Source organism: Dreissena polymorpha, chromosome 8 (genome assembly GCF_020536995.1).
Source record: "Dreissena polymorpha isolate Duluth1 chromosome 8, UMN_Dpol_1.0, whole genome shotgun sequence".
Classification (NCBI taxonomy): Eukaryota; Metazoa; Mollusca; class Bivalvia; order Myida; family Dreissenidae; genus Dreissena; species Dreissena polymorpha.
The window spans coordinates 27,978,326-27,999,763 of record NC_068362.1 but is presented as its reverse complement, the minus strand read 5'-3'; the positions used below and the strand labels follow the sequence as shown (position 1 = coordinate 27,999,763).

The 21,438-nt window shown below is 33.7% G+C and overlaps 2 protein-coding genes across 3 annotated transcripts in view; one reads left to right on the top strand and one right to left on the bottom strand.

Moving 5' to 3' along the window:
- LOC127841095 (uncharacterized) overlaps positions 1 to 19,406 on the top strand; it is a 52,827-nt gene extending 33,421 nt beyond the window's left edge. Inside the window, exons 1-4 of one of the 2 annotated variants that reach the window (XM_052369654.1) lie at positions 15,175 to 15,313; positions 16,851 to 16,940; positions 18,246 to 18,293; positions 19,113 to 19,406. In XM_052369654.1, coding sequence (XP_052225614.1) covers positions 15,281 to 15,313; positions 16,851 to 16,940; positions 18,246 to 18,293; positions 19,113 to 19,172 — 231 coding nt within the window. In that variant the 5' untranslated portion in view covers positions 15,175 to 15,280 and the 3' untranslated portion in view covers positions 19,173 to 19,406. Of the gene's footprint in view, positions 1 to 15,174; positions 15,314 to 16,850; positions 16,941 to 18,245; positions 18,294 to 19,112 lie in introns of those variants that run through there. The other variant, XM_052369653.1, reaches the window with a different exon arrangement.
- Positions 2,333 to 15,200, bottom strand: LOC127841103 (transmembrane protein 68-like). Its single transcript, XM_052369668.1, has 10 exons — positions 15,148 to 15,200; positions 14,779 to 14,876; positions 13,685 to 13,883; positions 10,978 to 11,145; positions 9,218 to 9,316; positions 8,370 to 8,464; positions 7,941 to 8,004; positions 6,230 to 6,305; positions 5,072 to 5,135; positions 2,333 to 4,645 (listed from the first exon to the last, which is right to left on the bottom strand). The coding sequence occupies exons 2-10, from the start codon at positions 14,857 to 14,859 to the stop codon at positions 4,535 to 4,537; spliced, it is 957 nt and encodes a 318-aa protein (XP_052225628.1). The 5' UTR covers positions 14,860 to 14,876; positions 15,148 to 15,200; the 3' UTR covers positions 2,333 to 4,534.
- Positions 19,407 to 21,438: the final 2,032 nt, after the last annotated feature.

The window sequence follows — 21,438 nt, the reverse complement described above, 5'->3', positions numbered from 1 at the left end:
ACACGGCTGTTTCAAGCTCCATTGTCTGTGCAAATGATTGTGCATCGCCATAAAAGTTCAACAATGTTATAGTTCTTCAGTTCCTGTAAGATGACTGAAAAGAGGTTACGTTTTGGCACCAATCACTCATGATTGCTAGCTGATTAACATAAAACTTCAGTGAAGCACTACGCATATCGTTGAACTTTGATGTTAATACGATTTGCATTGAATTTCATGCTTGAATTGGCGGATATTGCAGACACATATAAATTGACAACCGCTGTTGGAGGATGTCGTTCCCCTGAAGATATCCATTTAACGACATAAACCAAGAATTCTTGTGAGATTGAATAATATATTTGCGTGGTATCATCGCACTTTCAAAGTCGTTTTTTCGTCATATGCAGTAAGTTCATAAGCTATCTTTTTCGCCTTTCCATCAACATCATCCCAATACACTTTGATGTTCGCATGTTGTGTTTTTTATAAGATTCAGGCTGCCGTGATCGGATTTTGTTCTGGACAATTAATTTGACAATTTATTTCTGAGTCTATATGTTGTAAAGTGTTCATTATATACAAACTCGTGGTTTTTAAGAATGCAGCTAATGTATCTTTCCTTTATCATTGTCAGCCGTTCCAAATTATGTCATAGTACCAATGCCCTTCAACATAATGAACTTGAAAGAGTCGGTGTGCACAGATTGATTAAAGCGTCCTTCTTAAACCTACATGACTTCCATGTATCTTGTATAATTTCTTCTGCAGACATTATGGATATATTGCTTCACTTGCAATAAGATATTGATTCTCTACTTTACAAAAAAAAGTTGATCATACCTTTTAATCGCTGCTGATCCTTCTGCACATTTTGGTATTACATTGTTATTATTTGCTTGCAATCCTTAAAGCGGGTATATACGATTTTGTCAAATATTTATGAATTTATATAAACTGTGTAAAAAAACTTATTATATATATATTTCAATATAAATTAAAATAAAAGTTAAGAAGAACATGTGTCGAAAAATGCAAAATAAGCTAGATATTTAATTCTGAAATTGAAAACGGCTGTACAGCCGAATTCGCCAGCATGTATACCATACATGTACGATGTGCATCTAAACTTAGTTTAACGGTATATTTGAATTCCTGCAACGATATCTTTTTATACGACACACGAACACTATCTCCGATCCTACTGCAAAGTCGAATGCTTCTGTTATTGTAGGAAAATATGTACGTCACTATCGGCTCGGGGCGCTAATTTGCCTTTGCTGCATTTTTATGAAATTCAGCTTTAATGTATAATTTTTCTTGCCTATTTTGTGTTATTGTAACATATTTTAACAATTAAACACATATAAAAAAATCGTATATACCCGCTTTAACTTTGATAATGCTTTTGTCATAAAAAAATGCAACTTTCCACTTGAAACAGAAGGGAGCTAATATGAACATCTGACAAAATACGCCTGTACTTATGTAGAAGGCTGATCACAATCATCATCATGTAATTAATGCGTCCGCTTTGGTACATGACTTAAATTGGTGAACACCTGGTAAAATGTATATTGAAACTGTTCTGAATAAAAAGCAGTAATAGAAAATAACGAAGTATGCTAGCTGTGGTATGAAGTGCATGTTGATCGCACACATTACTGGTTGATATAATAACATCTTTCCGCTTAAGTATCACTCATTTTCGACTATGATGTTCTGATGATAAGATGTCTTTATTACTTACCAAACATTGTGAAAAAAAAAATATAAATTCCTCTTTTCTTGTAATGACATTTTAAATAAGCACGTTTTGTCTAAAGAAATCACCAAACGATTATTTTTTTTAAATGCGGGATCCAAATGAAGATAAGTGTTTCCCAAATAAAAGTTTATATAATAAATGTGTCTATCTAAGATATACCAAGTGAGTATTGCTCCGTTACAGTGTCTTTATTGGATGAAATTGGCTAGGACACCAGTTATTTAAAAAGACTATTACTGTAAAAGAATGTATAAAAGCAGTATTGAAAATAGAAGAGTAAAAAGTTAATATAATTGGTATGCATTTCAAAGTCCCATAATTCTATTAACAAATTTTGCAAACTTTTGTCAGTGGATGCCACCTACTTAGGATGTTATTAGCTAGCTATATAGCTCGAAGATCTATGAATAAACAAAGATTGGTAACATCAATTGAGAAACTACCGGAGCCCTCGTGTTTACTGTTATCTCGCAGCCTCTGTTACCTTGCGTTTTCACGCATTATTCAGGGTGTATCCAGAATTAATTCCAATACACATGATTTAATGACTCCACACAGTAACACTGAAACATGTGCAACACGAAACAAAGTTTCGATATTTATTATCTATTTTATGCAAAAACACGATACAACAATAATACATAAAGTATTTATAAAATATGTGTCTCTGAATCAATATGTATTCTTCTGACAGTTTGCACTTTTTTTCTGCAACATAATCCACAACATGTTTTGTCGAACAAAATCTGAAATAACTTTTATTTCCCATAAGACCTTTTATCCACATATAATGTTTCAACAACCTAGCTAAGGTAATTTTTGAGTTATTGCAGGATAGCAACGGACTGGAGTAACGACAAAAAACGGGGAATATACAAATGTTATTCATGTTAAAATATACCATCAAAAGTAGTTTTCATTATCTGATTATTCACTCTGATATCCGATTATTCACTCTTTTAATAGCTACCGGTAACATAAAATAAATCATATATAGTTAGCAACAACAAATATTATGGGACTATCGGTATTGTAAAATGAGTGATTTTGTTCTTGGTTGCATTAATCCTCAGCCATAAAAAGTATATTGCACAATTATCAAGATGAGAAATGAGATCAACAATCATCATAAAGAAAAAAAATCCACAAAAAACAACATGGTCACTAGATCCAGAGTTTTTCCACAACATGACTAATACTCCTTAACTGCTGTGTCAGCTATGTTCAATAAAAGATAATTCAAACAACGAAGGAAAGAAGTGTCTTGCACATCTACAAATCATGGTGATGACATATTAACAATTTCAATTGAATGCCTTCAGTAATTTGCACCTGAAACTTCAAACATTTTCATTTTAACTCGCCAATCAACAGAGTAACTCCAACATCGCCTCCTTTCGAGGGCGTTATTATTTCATAATTTGTGCTTTTTGTATTGCACATACAGTTTCGTATACATGTCAATGCAATAACGAAATAGAATATGGGAAAGTCAATACAAAATATAAATAAATCTTTACAGTCAAGTGAACATTAAATTAAGTTGTTTAAATGATTGCACAAATACATCACTATTACAAAGTTAATAATACATCATTTCAAAACATAAACAATGACAAGCTCATATTTAAATGCAGATACCTTAGTATCGTATAGTTTATTAGTTGTAATAATTGACACAAATTAAACAAGACAAGCTGGTAAAGTGCACAAAGTAACTTTGGAATTTAATAAAGAAGTTTGTGCAGATCTCTGACATATTATACATGACTGGTTCACATGTATTAAGGGACATTTTCTTCTCTGTTAGTGCATTATTCAGTTTAAAAAAATATTCTTACTCAGAAATTATAATCTGATGCCATGAATGGGGTAAACATTTTCACTTTACCAATAAATTGAATAACAATGTCTGGTGAAAATCATTGTTAATTGCTTTATAATTTATCTAAGGCAATATACACTAGCCTGTTGACAGTTGTCCTTTTAAAACTTGATTTTTTTTCAAAATATTCTGCAAAACGTCATAAATTACATTCATTGAAAGGGGCCTTCCTAAGCTTTGATATCAACCCGATTTCTTTTCCCTAATAACATGGTAAAATACTTACTAACTTACGTATACAAAATGATTGCAAAATATACTGAATTAGTGCTGGACTTGAAAATAATTTTTCCAAAACCTGTGACTAGCATATATTGCGAAATACAACAAGAAACAAGTGCAGAAAAAATAACATAACAAATATACAATATGTCTGTATAAAATCACGTACAAACATCAAAGAACAACATAAACACATCTGACTTCAAGGAACCAAGTAACACATGGAATGTAAATATCCACTTGGGCACTTTCATGATTTATTTCTGATGGGTCCAGGATCCATCCAGTAATGTGATGATAAAACATTATTTAAAATTGGCCAGTAGATTGAGTAGACCAATTGTGTGTTTATATCTAAGTGGTGAAAATAGCCCATGGCTGCCAAATCCAATAAATTTACATCTTAATCAGAAAGGTGACCAAATATGTTCATCTACTTGTTAATTACACATCTTTATACACTTATCTCTATATATTCTTGATTAAGTTACTTTGGCATGTACCTTCTGACATCTGAAAGGTACATACAAACTACCAGTGTAACATGTGATGTCAATTTGTCAAGAATCTAATGTCATAAATCCTTTAAAGCCTTTCAAGGCTTGTAAAGAATACAACCAATAGAGTTCCTTCCCTGAAATTACAACTACATGTACATCATTTGTAAGAACATATTAACATCAGTTAAATTTAAGATCATTATCCCCCGTGACCCTTTCTGAAAGCGCTCGCAAAATATTTCCAGGAACTATTTGATGTTCACTGATCAATGCTTCGATTCCTTGCTTCACCTGAAACAGACACGATAGAGTGAATGCTTTACATCTCACTCAGATTAGAGGAAGTTAGAAGATAAAGAAGTTATTATTGTGCATGCAAAATATAATGACTATTTTAATGTTGGTGTTTTTTATTTTGGTAAGATGTTTAATGGAAACACTGCATAATTTAATGTTCTATAGTTTAAGTGGACTTGGGCATCACAAAGATATAACGGTACATAGCAATAACAATTGGCCATACAACATGTACTTGTGTCATGTTCTTCTTATTCAACCTGAAATAGTCATCCAGTTTGCTTACCGGGGTAACTTAATAATTAACCATTTTTTAAAAGTCAGCTGCGTACATGACTTACACTGGTTTGAATCATTTACATGTTCATTTTATGATTGTAAATATAAATATTTATTGAGCAACAAAACTTTATTTGGTACCTTCTGGGCCAACTCTTCAGGCGTCATGGACTCGTCCGGATATATAGGTGGTCCAAAATAAGTACTTTAAAAAACAAGAAACCGTCAGAGACGGGTGATGCTCCCCAAAGGTTTTTTTGTCACAATATTGCACTATATATTCAGATGAAAGGAAAAGTATTTAGGGCACAGAAGATGGGGGGACAATAATTTTTTTATAGAAAATTTCAAAGGGCCATAACTCTAAGAAAAATCATCCGACCAGAACCGCTGATAATATGCACATCTCCTCTTGGTAGTGAAGCTTCCCATAAAGTTTCATTGAATTCCGGTCGTTAGTTGCTGAGAAATAGCCCAGACAAGAATTGCACTATACGTAAAATTAATGGAAAATTTCAAAGGGCCATATCTCTTCTTGGTAGTGAAGTTTCATTGAATTCCGGTCATTAGTTGCTGAGAAATAGCCCGGACAAAAATTGCACTATATGTACAGTTAATGTAAAATTTCAAAGGGCCATAACTCTGTGAAAAATCATCCGACCATAACCGGCTGAATATATGCACATCTCCTGTTGGTAGTGAAGCTTCCCATAAAGTTTCATTGAATTCCTGTAATAAGTTGCTGAGAAATAGCTTGGACAAGAATTGCACTATATGTACAATGGAAAATTTTAAAGGGCCATAAGTCTGTGAAAAATACTCAGACCAGAACCCGCTGATAATATGCACATCTCTTCTTGGTAGTAAAGCTTCCCATAAAGTTTCATTGAATTCCGGTCATTAGTTGCTGAGAAATAGCCCTGAAAAAATTGTGCACGGACGGACGGACGGAAGCACGGACAGACGGACGGACGAAACGGCGACTATATGCTCCCCCCAAAATATATTTTGGGGGAGCATAAATATAAGTTAAGTATTTTTAATTAACACACTATGAATGGATATAAGAGTTGAACAGTTAATAACAATAAATAAAAGCGTGCTGATTTAATAAAAAGATAGATAAGTTATAGACCAGTACTAACATTTTTATTATTTATTAACTTGAAAATAACTCTGCTTGCACTAATTAATGCAACTGAATGTCAATACCTCTGATTGGTTTACATATGAATACAAGAACTGACATGCTTATATCAAATAATTTCAGTAACAGTTATTTCCATTATTTCAACTTACGTCAATTTCACAGGAAACAACCCATATATAGGCACTATAGGAAGACGACACTTTTCATATAACCACCTGAGACTGCCTGAAAACATGACATAATTCATGCGTATTACATGATAAAATGTGTCTCGATACATTAATAATGCAGCTTCTTGTTGATATAGGTATCTGGAATATTACCTGACTGTGGTGTTCAGGCGAGTGGCATCGTATGAGTTGATAGTGTGATCTGGTGTTCAATGAGCTGTCAAATACTAATCAGTTACGGGCAGGCTTTGAGAGCTCATAAAATAAATCACATAATCAACTTGTGTGATACAACCCATCAGAAACCACAGTCATGTAGTATGCCCCAGTTACACTGCACAATCTAATGCCTGATATAGAACTACAGTTTCGCACTATAAGATGATAATATTTTGCATAATAATACTTGTCACCAAGGTTACTCCAAGTACCATAATACCCACACATTGCCTGGTCAAGCAATGTTAAAGGGCAGATAACTAAGGAATGTGGGGATCACTAGGAATGAAAAGTGTTTTATACATAAACACTTCATTATGATGAAATTGTGTAGGTTTAAATTTCATTACCTGAAAAATGTGAACGTAGTTTGACCCAATTATGCATTTCTTTTTTATGAAAACAAACAACCTGAACAACAGAATGACCCAAATATAATGTATGTTAAATTTGTTTGCAAAGGTATAATACATAGATCAAGTTTACATAATGTTTCTCAAAGAGAAGGCATACAATACCAAAATCAGCATTTGAAAATTTGCTTTTTCATTCCATTGAATGTTCCAATTATTGCTGTGAGCTATTTCGAACTTTTTGCCTTTAGAGACACTCTTAACATGTGTTTTTACAGTGTTTTACATAAACAAATTGGTCTCTTCAATAAATGATTAAAATGAAACTACAGGAAATTTCACGATCCATTTTCTATTGTTTAGTTTCATCATTTGAGTTGTTATGTTTCCTCAATTGAGTTGTTTTGTTTCCTCAATTGAGTTGTTTTGTTTCCTCAATTGAGTTTAACGGCAGTTCTGTTTACAAATGAAGATGTTTATTGAAATGTTATAAAGCAGTAACATAAAAACATGCATTTTTATCAACAAAGACAATGTGATTAACATTAAATGAGTGAAAATTTTGCGAAAAGTTTCGCAGTCAAGTTTTGCAGCCATACAAAATAAGTCACACTTATATTGTTGTAGTTAAGTTTTCACAAGGCTTATAGCCATAATAATTTTTACAATTGTCAGATGTTATTGCTAATTACTGATAATGATACATGTTCAGATAAGCATACTGACCAAGTTTCAGCAAAATTCGAAAAAAAATGTGGCCTCCAGATTGGTAACACGCTAAAAGTTGAAAATGCGCACCAAGACAGACTTATGGTGATCCCAATAGCTCACCAAGAGCACTTTCTGCTCAGGTGAAATAAAAAGCCCCTTCTTCACAAATGCTCAAAACTTTATCAGCATTAACCCTTTGCATGCTGGGAAATTTGTCGTCTGCTAAAATGTCGTCTGCAGAATTTCTAAAATTAGCATTTTCTTCGATTTTTTTTCAAAGAATACTATCAGAATAGCAAACAGTTTGGATCCTGATGAGACGCCACGTTCTGTGGCGTCTCATCTGGATCCAAACTGTTTGCAAAGGCCTTTAAAATTCAGCTCCAGCGCTTTAAGGGTTAACTTACTTCGACCCCAACCAGGTGTTCTTAAGCTCTCACGTATATTCCTGGTAAACATTGGAATAATTGGCTGAAATAAGACAACACAAATACATGTAGTGATATAAGACCTCAGAATAAAACAGACTTAAACAAAACAGTTTCAATTCAATCACAAGAAATGTAAAAGTAAAATCATCATCAAACATTGAACAGTTTATGCTTCGCCCATAAAAATGGCTAAGTTTAAACAGACATAATTTTGAAATGTGTTGATCACTTGGCGTGGACAAAAATAAACTGTATAACAAGTCACACAGAAGTCCCATACTGTTTTAAAGCCCTATAAAAAAAGATTGTGCAGATTTGTTTAGCTAGAAAAAAAACTTATCAATACATAAATTCGCAATGATATAACAGTATCAACATGCTTTGAAAACAAAGAGTACCGCTTACTACTTTAGTGCTGATGGCAACTTTGGCAAACCCATATCTGTTCCCCCACATAACTTGGTAATATTCATCTCCAAATTGTGCCTCTCTCACTCCACCTACAGTAATTGTAAAATTGCATATTACTTCAAGAATGATGCCAAAACACAGAAAGTATATTGTTTATACGAAACAAGTGCGAAAACTTTGGTTCAAATTATGTAGTTCTTTGTGTAAACCAGAGATTTATCAATATGTAATAGATATCTGGAACAAACATAATCATAGATATGGGTGCCAGACAATAAGCATATAGGAACTTAGCAAGACTAAACAAGAAACCGTCAGAGACGGGTGATGCTCCCCAAAGTTTTTTTTTGGTCACAATATTGCACTATATTTTCAGATAAAAGGAAACTTCTTGAGGGCACAGTAGTTGGGGGGACAAGAATTTTTTATATAAAATTTCAAAGGGCCATAACTCTGTGAAAAATCATCTGACCAGATAACGCTGATAATATGCACATCTCATCTTGGTAGTGAAGCTTCCCATAAAGTTTCATTGAATTCCGATCATTAGTTGCTGAGAAATAGCCCGGACAAAAATTGTGCACGGACAGACACACGGACGCACAGACACACGGACGCACAGACGAAGCGCTGACTATATGCTCTCCCCCAAAAAATGTTTGGGGGAGCATAAAAACCAGCAAGTGTGAGACATATTTTAAAAGGATTGAGCATAAAAATGGAAAGCAGGCCACACATTTGAAAATGGTATGGGACCACAAATAAAAGGCGACATCCCCATCCCCCTTGTCATTTTCTTTAACTAAAACCCATGCATGTTCTGGTATAGAAGCATGCACTACCTGGAGCTATAGCCAGTATGTGTCCATCCTCCAGCACATGGGCACAGCTATGGACAGTGCCAGGACTGATACAGAACACGTCCATCATCAGCCGGAAACCTGAAAACAAGACATACAGTTACAATCCAAATCAAATTTTAAAACAACATTTTATGTTAGCCGATAATTGGTTTAGTTTTAATCTATTTATTTTAGATTGGTTATACAGGTTGGACTGATGTAGATTAGCAGGTCTCCAGGAAAATCATGTGTGTAATGTACTCTCCCAGATAAGCCAGTGCAGAGACAACATTTTCCGCTATTACGGAAGTTATTTTTTTAAAGAAAATCTCCTCTGAACAAACCCTGTCCAGCAGAAATAGTAATCCCACATTCGCCTGTGTGGACTGCACACTCTTATCTTGAAGATACTTTATAAACATGCATAAGGCCCAGTTTTTAACCCTTTCAGTGCGGGAACCGAATTTTGAAGGCCTGTGCAAACAGTTTGGATCCAGATGAGACGCCACAGAACGTGGCGTCTCATCAGGATCCATACTGTTTGCTTTTCTGATAGTATTCTTCGAAAAAAAATGAAGAAAATGCTAATTTTAGAAATCTAGCAGACGACATTTTAGCAGACGACAAATTTCCCAGCATGCAAAGGGTTTAAGCGCATGGCTCAAATGCATAAGCTTTATAGAATACAACCAGAACTTTTCTTGGCCTCACATTACAAAAACAAGTACTTCAACATCACAAGCCAAGACCTTGAGTTCCCAAAATATTTTCTTGGTAGGTATCAGTCACTATTCTTATTACTTGGACAATAACTTCAGAGGTTTGACTTGAGGTCCTTTTTTTAAGGTTCAAATTTGAGCTTTTTCATAAAGACAAGTTTAATATTCCCCATTTGAGCCATTTTAACATATAACCACAAAATTGAGCATATTTTGTCTTCTTTTTTTATCAAAGGGTGGCAACTTCTAAACTACAGATATCAATAAATGAATGTGAAAAGGTATATTGTATCTAATACTCCCAACACAAACGCAGTTAATTTTGCCAGCTATTTTTAAGGGCAAATAATTCAGGAAGGTGCGGATCACAGGAAATGAAAAATGTCTTGCACATCTACACTTAAAGGCAATGACAAATTTGAGGTTCCAAGTTCATTTCTTGAGAAATGTGGAAGGAGCTTCCTCCATAAAAATAAAATATTTAATGTAGGCAAACTAACCTGCGAATCAACCCTTACAAAAACTCAAATACACCCATCCTCAACTTTCTTGTGCTATTAAAATGATTCTTTATTTGTGATTAGTAACATATTATTTGTATTGCAAAATGATTTTTTTTTGTTTATTTGAGCAGACGAACACACTGAACTGATTCCTTCCTTACTGCCAGGGAACAGGAGCATGCAACAACAGATAAAGGCAATAATGATTCAGTTCAATGCAATTACAATTCAGCTTAAGGCCAAGACAATGTAACACATTTATTCTCTCATATCTCAGCAATACATTGTTGTACTTCACCCCATTTACCTATTTATGCCTAGCGTCTAGAAAAAAGGCCTTGTTAAACAGCGTAGTCCCAGATGAGACGCTGCATGATGCGGTGTCTCATCTGGGTTTGTGCTGTATGCTTAAAGGAATTTCTGTAAGAAATATTCTTAAAATAGAAATAAATATACCAGATTTCTCTAATTTTGGAAATAAATTGATCCAATTTAGAAGGATGGGAGAGTCCACTAGGCATAAATAGGTTAACTGTACCTGGTATGTTAAAGAGGAAATTGTCTCCCACTGCATGTATCTGCCTCTGTTTCTGCAACAGGCACTTGGCCATCACATAGTAGAAGTCCATGGGCAGGGCGCCATGGTAGTAGATGATCATGGCAGGCCCAGAGTCTGGGATTCTATCCAGACCTACAATCTCAAAGCCTGAAAACAATGTACCAGTACACAGTGAACAATTGAATGGTGGAGTCTTACGGTGCTTTCATTAAGTTTAAACTAATTGATTGAAATTTAAAAGTCTTAGCTATGGACACTGTTTTCTGGTTAGCACCAGTAATTGTTATTTTTGGGACAAATCTTAAAAAAGCTCCGAAGTAATGGTGGAACCCAGGACCTACAGCTTATATGTAATATGTTAAATAAAGGACTTCAAAATGTGTATTGTGAATAAAACGGTTTGAGATTGTATAGTTTTTATTGGTTAAGTAAGCAACAAAGCTCTCCAATATTGAATTGAAAACAATTGCTGAGTTTGTATAAACTTACAGTTATGGAAGTTAGGGATCAATTAGTATCATTTACTCCTCATTTGTAGTCCAAATTGTGGTCTTGGAAGTATATACATTTAAAAATTGAACAAATCACACCATTTCCAAAACTTGGAAGTGAGTGCTTTCAAACTTTCAGTTATATGTAAGTCTTTACAAATCATAATATAGAAGAACATTTTGGGCAAGTTGTTACACACATGTATGTTTAATAAATTAAACAAGGGACAAAATTGTCACAAAACCAGGTTTTCAATTATTATTTTTTTTAAATGTCTGATAAAGGGAGACAAATCAAAATGTGCATTGCTACCCCCCCTTGTTTCAAATTCAATCTATTTTTACTCATAGCGACCTTAATTTTGATTTGATAAAAAAGGTCTGATAAAGGGAGACAACTCAAACTCAAAATGTTCATTGTCACTGATTTTTAATAGTTACCCCCTTGTTTCAAAATCAATCTATTTTTAGTGGTTGCGACCTTGACCTTAGAGATATCGACGTAATTCTTTCGCGCGACACACCGTTCAATGATGGTGAACAAATGTGCCAAATGATATTAAAATCTCACAATGAACGACATATTTATGGCCCGGACAAGCGCATTTATGGCCATTTTTTACCTTTGAACTCAAAGTGTGACCTTGACCTTGGTAGTGTTTTTTCCCAGGAGGGCAAAGGGGCATGGCGTATTACTTTCAAAAAGGTCATTTTAGCGCGCAGTTTAGGCAAAAAAGGGCAAAAACGTTCCCTGAATACCAGAATTACGGGGCAACATGTAATCGCATCTGAAGCAGTTGTGGAAAAAATAACATATAAACAAGCACATTAAATGGTAATTGATGTATTTAACTTACTATGATTTATATTAATATATTTACCTTGCAATGTACATTTAAGTTCCATGCTGTTTCAATAAACTGTACAGCACGACAAACATAATAAAGCAATATATGCATATGAATCTGATTATACACAGATCCACTAACATATAAATGAAACCATGTTTGTCTTATCCCATTTTCTAACAATAATCTTGCCAGATGTTTAAAATAACATTGCGAGTAAATTGATCGCTAACAATATGCAAACACTCGTTTCCGTGACATACATCCACCAAGTAGATTACAAATAAATAAATAATGTTGTTGCTATCTAAAACATTTTTATGCATCGTTGATTATCACAGACATCTCATTAATTCCTTCTTAATGTATAATCTCCATCGTTAATTCGATCGTTTACAACGTTATTTGCCATTTTTGCCGAGTCGCAATTTAATTCTGTATAGTCCACCATGTTGTTCAAATGTCAAATGATGTAAGCGACAGATGCGCATGGCAACGTTAAATCGTATACGCGATTCGCATTTTGTTAAATTAGTATACGTCTCAGTAATTATTTCAATAATTAGATCTAATTATCTTAAAGACGAAAGCGATAAAGAATAAATTTGTTTGTGTTTTTAAATGTAATTATTCGTAAAAATATATGTTTTTATATAACTGAATAATGCATGCAATGCACAATTGCCACGAGCATAACATTGAGTTTTTCATCAAAAGCCTCCGAAGTAATGTGCTTGGTATAACATAGCCTCTGGCATTATAGATTGATACTGACACGGGGTTATTCACGCATGACTAATTCACAGCTTTGGAGCAGTCTACCTATAAATCGAGCACTGTAATAGATTAAATCTGCTCAAATTATATAGTCGATTAGACGTTGACGTCTCTCAAGTAAATCAAGCACAGTCGGAGCGTCACAGACAATCAAGGACGCTGATTTAGCGAACCAAGTTAGATCGTAAGGCAATAAAGATGTTATCGATAAGGGCGCGTGGCGAAATTTGCCTTTGAAATGACGGGCGCGTGGCGAAATTTGCCTTTGAAAAGGGCACCGTGGCGATCCGGGAGGGCGGCGTGGCTTTTCGCCACGCTAAAATGGCCTGGGAAAAACACTACTTGGAGATATCAACGTAATTCTTTCGCGCGACACACCGTCCAATGATGGTGAACAAATGTGCCAAATGATTTTTAAATCTCACAATGAACGACAAAGTTATGGCCCAGACAAGCTTGTTCCACCTGCCCGCCAACCCGCCCACCCACCCACCCGCCGACATTTGCCAATCTAATAACCAGTTTTTCCTTCGGAAAACCTGGTTAAATATTCAGAGGTAGATCATTTACCATGCCATATTCTGCCTTGCGCCTCCCAGAAGACAGCCACTGTCTTCTTAGCTCCATCCCAGAAGTCATGCACGTATGCATCCCTTAGTCGGTGTCTGTACTGGTACACATGCAGGAAGATAGCGCAGCAGTAGACTAGGATGGGAATTATCAGTGGCAGGAGGAACGACAGAATGACAGGGTAAATCATCCAGGCAACCTAAGTGCATCAAACAAAATACATTGTAAAACAAATTCTTTCTGATGGTTTATCAGAAATTCAGTGCATTAAATAGGTCATTTACTATTTCAAGCTAGTTCCCCAATTTAACAAGGTAATCAGAAAGACATCTTTTTTACCTGCTAAGTCGAAGATTCTTCTAACATTCAAAGAATTTGAGCTCACATTGTTATAATGCTAATTTCTATGAAAGAAAGCTCCTGATTTACTTAGCAGTATCTATTAATTAACTAGTATTAATTAACAAGAATTTACAGGGGGGGGGGGGTCATTCTAAGTGACCATATTGAGAAGTTCAAGACTCAAATTTCAAACAAGTTGAGTGACTCATGTTTCTAGAAACTTTACAAAGTTTTTGACAATTTTTACAAATTGAGGAACCAAAGGCTGCTTCCCAAAGAACAGAAAAAAGTCCTGTTTTAAACTTTGTAAGAAAAAAATGGAAAGCTCCATACAAAATACATTATTTGGTTAATCCAAATTGAAGAAGCTGATAGGCGTATGGTTTTTATTAAATATTGTAGGTTAAACCATGTACAAATGATAGCGGGAAGGAAATCAAATGTAAACACCATGCTTTTTCTGTTTCTTCTTTTCCCATTAGAAGCAGTGCTCCCCTGTAGCATCAACAAACTTTAACTTTACAAGGAGTTTTTAGACCTGGAAGGAACCAGTACTTCGTATCTTTTGTATAGATCTAAATAACGCTCCCATAGTGGGGATTGAACCCATGACATCCCAATTGCTAGGCAGACACCATATCCACTAAGCCACTACGGCCTCCTAAATTCCAAGTTACTGTATACAAATTTTCAAATTACTTCCTAAATTAAATAGTTATTATTACTCCTGTTTATTTATTGGCAAATCTTACCCATTTCCAATACTCAATGTCCAAGCTTTCAATCTGAATCCAAATGTATGTAAGTGTGTCCTCTGTCATGGACCAAAACATGGCTGCTAATCAAGTTTCTGAAATATTATGCAAAACAATGACATCATATACTAACACATAAGTATAGCCATAGTCTTGAGTATGACAAACACTGTTCTCAGATCAAGGAGATGCTAAATCATATTGTCCGAAAATATATTGTCCGAATTTATATAACAATTACATTACATCAATTTACGGTATTTATAGACAAAAGAAAAGAATTAACAGCGAACAGTTGAAAGATGAAATATTTAATTTGACAACTCTGATGTTTCTTTTTTGAATGAAACAAATGAAGTTCTTTACATTAATGTTTTTGCAGCTGAGGGTTACCAATTTTCCGGACTAATCTTTAAATTGAAGAGTATCCAACAAAAAATGATACTTACTTGAATTATATAATGCATTTAACATTGAAAACATATCACATGAAAAGTCAATGATGTGGCGATGGAAGTTAGAAGTTTTTAGGGTAAAACATATAGCATTTCTTCAATGCATTTGTGAGACTTATGTGAATGGTGTTCTCAACATAAAACATATTTAGATGTACATGTAATATAGATTAGTCACACTGAAATGTTTCGTACCAAATAAAAAAGTATCCTACTAGTAATGTCTACCAGTGGGTACCATCTACCAATGTAATCATAAATATGCAATATATCTGCTCTTTTATTTTTATTATTTGTTTTAAGTGTTACCAATATTTGCTCACATCATATTGTATAAAAGATTAATAATAGCCTTCTGAATGATAGTAGTATGGTATTAGTTCTGGCTACCATAACTTTAAATGTCGCTTTTTATGATTTTTGACTGGCGCGACTTTATAGGTCTTTCAACACTTTATAAACTGTATGCTGAAGTTCCTTTAGCTAGTATGGTATATGATTAGATTATTTTTTACAAAATATGATAATATAGGCAAAATATACACTAATTTTGATACGTTATTATTGGATTAAGTAGGAAATGTTGAAGTTTGGTAAATTGTGTATAAAAATATGAAATAAAATATGAAACACTTTGTATTTTGTTAATCTAACCTTTTAAGGGATCTTTTCAAGTTTTGGTAAATTGACAAAATTTTATAAAAATATTTCAGATTAGCAAATTTTCGTTGCAGTTATGATTTTTGTGAGGAAACAGTAATGCTGAAAATTTACCGTGCTCTAAAATATCCACTATTTACATGATCATCTTTTGACAATTTAGAAACCTGAAAATTAATGAGAGCTGTTGTTGTCATGATATTTTGTGACACTACAAGGATTGTTTATATAATGTAGAAAATACATCACTCATTGTATGAGCGCAGATGGCCGAGTGGTCTAAGCATTAGAGTTTCACTCCAGGGGTCAGTGGTTCGAGCCCAGTTGAGAGTTACTTTTTTTTCTTTCTTTTATTTTATTCTTGTTTTTTACTTGAGCTTTTTATATCCAATGTCTTCATTTATCAATATAAATCATTTAATGACAAACTAAAATACCTGCCAAAAATCTGTGAAAAGGTCCCAGTAAGCTAAAGTCAAAACTGAACTTTATTCTCGCAACCATCCAGATCGGTTATCATTAAAACATTGGTAGACGGTACCATCACAACAAATAAAATGAATGATGACCAGGTGTATAATGCTGACTATATCTGAGCTAAAATGCATCAACAAATCTAACTTAATGTTTATATTTGCACCAAAATGGTTAATTTTACGTCAATCTGATGTAGTTTCTTCGCTTCATAAAAAATGTATATTTGTGGACAAAAGCGTAATACACTGGTAGACAGTATCACCTGGATACACAATTATTTAATTAATTTTAAACAATGGTAAAAGCTAATTTAAGAACATTTATTTATTTAAATTCTTAAACGTCTGTAATCATATAAAATAATAATATTATATTTTGAAAATATTTTGTTTTAATTATGTATTTAATAGAAATATATTTATATGAAAAAAAATGTTTGAATAAACCAATAAACATGTTTGTGTTTTTTGTTTTCAGTTCGGACTGTACATATATTTTCCTGTGTTTGTTTGGTGGAGTTATCACACAGACTACTTTCAGAAGAAATTCTTTCTCCCAAGGCTTAAGGTACAAAATAAGTACTTACCGTAAAACGTTGTGTATAACGCGCATTTATGTATAACGCGCATCTACTTTTTAAAGCTAAAAAATCGTGAAAAAAAGTTTTTGAAGCAAAAAAATCGGGGAAAAAATTCCGTACCGCAGGCTAACTGAAAATCGTTATATTTACATTGCCGATCTTACTTAGTCTTTTATTGCTTCAATTATAAATTATTTTTAAGACGATAACGATACAACTAGTTGGTGTTTTTTTTAAATCATATTATGCGTAAAAATAAATGTTTGGATTTAAATGAATTATGCATGAAATGCACACTTTCCACGAGGATACCATCAAGGTTTTCATCATATGTCTCCGAAGTAACTGTCCACGATTTTATCGTGGAGTACACATAACGGATGGATTAGTTATAACTAAGAAACTATGTCTACTATGTAACAAAAACATTATTATTTTTATTCAGATTTTATGCCACACAAACAGGTCTAGTCTGTATTACCAAACTAATCATTGTTGTCAGAAGGGACCTATGACAATTTCTCAAATGGAGGTCCTTTTGATACTGGGTACTCACTACTGTATAACCAGTAGGGTTTCCTTGTAAAATTAGTGGCCTAAATTCAGCCTCAGTTTCAATAAGTATACATTTTTACCAAATTAATGCTGAAATTCCCAATTTAAAGTTTAAAAAAAAAAAAAACTTTTTTGTAAGAATTAAATGTCAATAAAATTATATACCCGGTACTTTATTTCCCTATAATCTCTATTTTTTATGTAAACTTCAAACATATATTTTCGGGATGATCATGTGATGTCTAACTTGCAATTCAGCAGAATTTTGTGCCGTTTGTATTGAGACATGTCAAGTTAACATAATGTTAAACAAATTTGTATCTCTTTATGTACTTATTTGATTGAAGGTAGCACATGTCTAACCCTTTACCACTTAGATACGTATTTTGACACATTTGTAGTCGCTTATAAAATTACATATAATTAAAGACCTTTCATACTATATTCAAGGCTTCATTTCCAACTATTAGATACTGATGAGTAGCAAACAGCATAACACCTGAACAGACTGTGAGATACTCGCAGGCTGTTCTGGTTTTTATGCTGTTTGCACATAGCCATTTTCACTTTGCTTGTGTGTGGGAAAGGGTTAAGGTCATCTTATCATGTGCATCCCCCTGCTGGGAAAACAGCTATATCTTCCCCTCAATGAGAGCCAGTGACTCTAATATGGCAATAAAAGCCCAGCAAGTATGGCTGATGATGGTTTTGACTATTCTTTATGAAACATTTTTCAGAGGGAAGAACCAGAGATGTATGAACTGCTTTCAATGAGTGGAAGATTAGTAAGTATAGAGTATACAGTAAAGGTAAAAAATGGGTTATTTTTAGGAATGATTAAAAAACAAGTAAAGCATGACTGTACAATGTATTAAATCATAATTAATTGTAATAAGAACAAATCCATAAAAAAAACGTATTAATTTTTTTTAATTCACTTAAGCAATCACCTGACCACAATGAGCTCATGGTAAGGTTTTGTGATTGCCTTTTGTCAGTCATGTCGCTTTCATCATGCATCGATTTATGAATACCTTGTGACAGTAAATTCTCAACTGGCTTATTAAGCGTCAAAAACTTGGTCAATGAAGAAAATATCATAAACACTCTAGATGTCATTGCTCAATCTTCATGGACTCCAAACATTCCTTTTAATGATAACTCTGCTGAGTTTGAAAATGATTTCAGTCTAATTAAAAGTATCTCTGTCATTGTCTTCTGCAGTTTTTCACGTATATTGCAATTGTGAAAGCTTGTTCATATTACCTGCTTAAAACGGTTTAGTTGCTTTAGGTTGCAAGTGAGCTCTTTAGGTCCTTTTGACCGTGTGGTTTGATTATAACATCTTATAATTTATTATTCACATGCTTTCACTGCATGGTAAGCCCAGCCTCATGGATAGCAGATACTTAGTGCATGATTGCCAATGGATATTGTCTCTAAAAATACTACCTCATTCTTTGTTTAAATTGTCTGTTTCAAATGTTCTCACAAAAAATAAATCTTCCCTGAAATTTTGCACACTTTAAATTTATTTTAATTCACAAGCATTTAAAACCTGTTAAGGCTTAACTTTTTATTAATTAACTAACATTTTGTTTAAGGACAAAAATATTTATGAAAATGTGAGGGCAGCCAGGACCGCACAGGAAGAAAAGAAATAACAGAAGAATGGATTGAAATAATGACAGCATTATTATAGTGATATGCAACATTTGTTTTGAATGTTTTGCATTGTAAATTTTGTATTACCTATTACAATGCAACATTAGTTCTGAATGTTTTGCATTGTTAATTTTGTATTACCTATAACAGTCAAATAGATTTTATACCATAAAACAACATATGATTGTATTGTATTAATGTTGTGGGTAAGCATGTAATAAAATTCCATGGTATTACTTCTTTAAACTTGTCATTCTACTATAAAAATTACTGTATTCACGTATAATTCAGATTTGTTTTTTAAATGTGCACATATTGAGTGTGCCAAGAATTGGCAAAAACAATCGTTTTTGTTTTGTATAGCTGTGTCTCTTATGATTTATAAATAATAATTGTCAGATATTTTCCATGAAATGGAATTATGGTGTTTATATTTTCTGTTTTATGGGTAGTTTAATTTCCTTTGTGGCATTACTCAAGTATTTAGTTACACGTATTTTTAGCTCACTCAAGCACAAATTAGTCAATGTGTCCTTTTGTGCGTTGTTTGTCATGCCAACTTATTATTCTTAAAAGTACCATATTATTTGATCCAGTTACTAAATATTTGTATTAATGCAATGTTTTATCCCAACATATAAATTCTTGTATCACTTATAACAAGTATATATGATTTCAATATTAAATGCTGGAAAATTTAAACCAAGGTATGTTACATATAAAATAATTCAAGGTATGTTACATATAAATTAATTAACAACCTTAGTATGGCACCATAAGTCAAATATTGTTTACTTCAATGCCATTTGTGAGGAACACGTTTATTCTGATTATATATAATTGGGCAGAAAAACTTGTTCAGACAAAGTTGTATGAAAAATCAGTAGACCAAATGTTCAGACCATTTCATGAAGATTTGGCAATAAAGGTGACCTCATGAGTGTACACAAGCTTTTCCTTGAATGTGACCGAGTGTTTCACATCACAGGATCCAGTTTCAAACTCTGTTTAGATATCATTTGAAAAGGTTTCATGATAAAGAAATTAAATGTCACTTCTACAGTGCGAACAAGGCTAGGCTGGGGGTGGCAGTTTTCCTTAAATGTCTATAGTAAAACACTATCCACCAGAACACATACAAACACCTGACACATTAAACAAGTTCTCCTATACATCGTATACACAATTATAACATTTATTTTCATTCCTCAGTATGGCCAGATATGACAAACGAAAAATTGACTTACAATATAGCAAACATACACACTGGAGAACGCATTTGCAGCATGGGGTCCTTCTACTGCGGAAAACAAATCCTAGCTAAAGGCAGTCCAGTGCAATTCTGAAAGATTTTTCACATAAAACTACAAAACAACGAGCAGCAGAAGCCATATAATCTCCCAAGGTTTGCAAACCCGTCGTACTGATTCTCTACTGGTACTAATATACAGGATAACCCGCTACATAATCAAAGTATCATCAAACCTACATCCAACTACTGTGTCACCATTGAAAGGGAGAAATGTGTGCTTCCTTGTCCTACTGTGCCGAGCAGACGTGTACAGGCACTCCTCTGCAGCCATCCTACTCTGGAATCAGCTGCCGATAGCAGTCTCCTAGTCCTAGCTGACAGATTCAAGACAGACCTGGTCACTCTTCTTTCAAGCAGAGTTTTTATATGATTTCATCCTGCCATTCTTTTTAAGTTGTTCGATAATGTTAATAGTTGTGTTTCAAAAATCGGTATGCTTGGTACTACCGTTCACCAAATCACTTTCAACCCGCATCCGCGTCGAGAAAGAATTCGCGGCGCGGAACAGTATAGTTTGCATAACAGTTGTGCTTAATGAAAAATCCACTGCGTGTTTCGATATAATCGCGTAGCACAGCATTCCTTAAAGGTCACATGGACAGGTCCGCTAATAGATGCATTCGCGAAGACGCAGCGGGACTTCTAAATGAACTCTGAAATACACACATACACGTTCAAAGATGAGGCAATTAGTTCCCAACCTTAATAACAGCTAATTTCCTATCATGTCAACGGGGGAAAAACATAAAACTTTCATACTAAGTGATCAATAGAACAATTATTGTGTAAAGCAAAACAATATTAAAAGAAAAATGTTTTATTTAATATGCATATAAATTCTATTTCATTATTGTTACAGAATGATAAGTAAAACGCTGTCAATTGAGAAAATTCGTGAACATCGGAAATTATTTATCCACATTCGCTTATATTCAACAGAAAACACACAAAAA

What these genes read in the sequence shown, in the direction of transcription:
- LOC127841103 (XM_052369668.1), bottom strand. Translation starts at nt 14,859, where the DNA reads ATGTTTTGGTCCATGACAGAGGACACACTTACATACATTTGGATTCAG. An exon ending in CATACTGGCTATAGCTCCAG is followed by an intron (nt 8,465 to 9,217) that starts GTAGTGCATGCT and finishes CAATTACTGTAG; the next exon opens with GTGGAGTGAGAGAGGCACAA. An exon ending in TTGTTTCCTGTGAAATTGAC is followed by an intron (nt 5,136 to 6,229) that starts GTAAGTTGAAAT and finishes TGTTTTTTAAAG; the next exon opens with TACTTATTTTGGACCACCTA.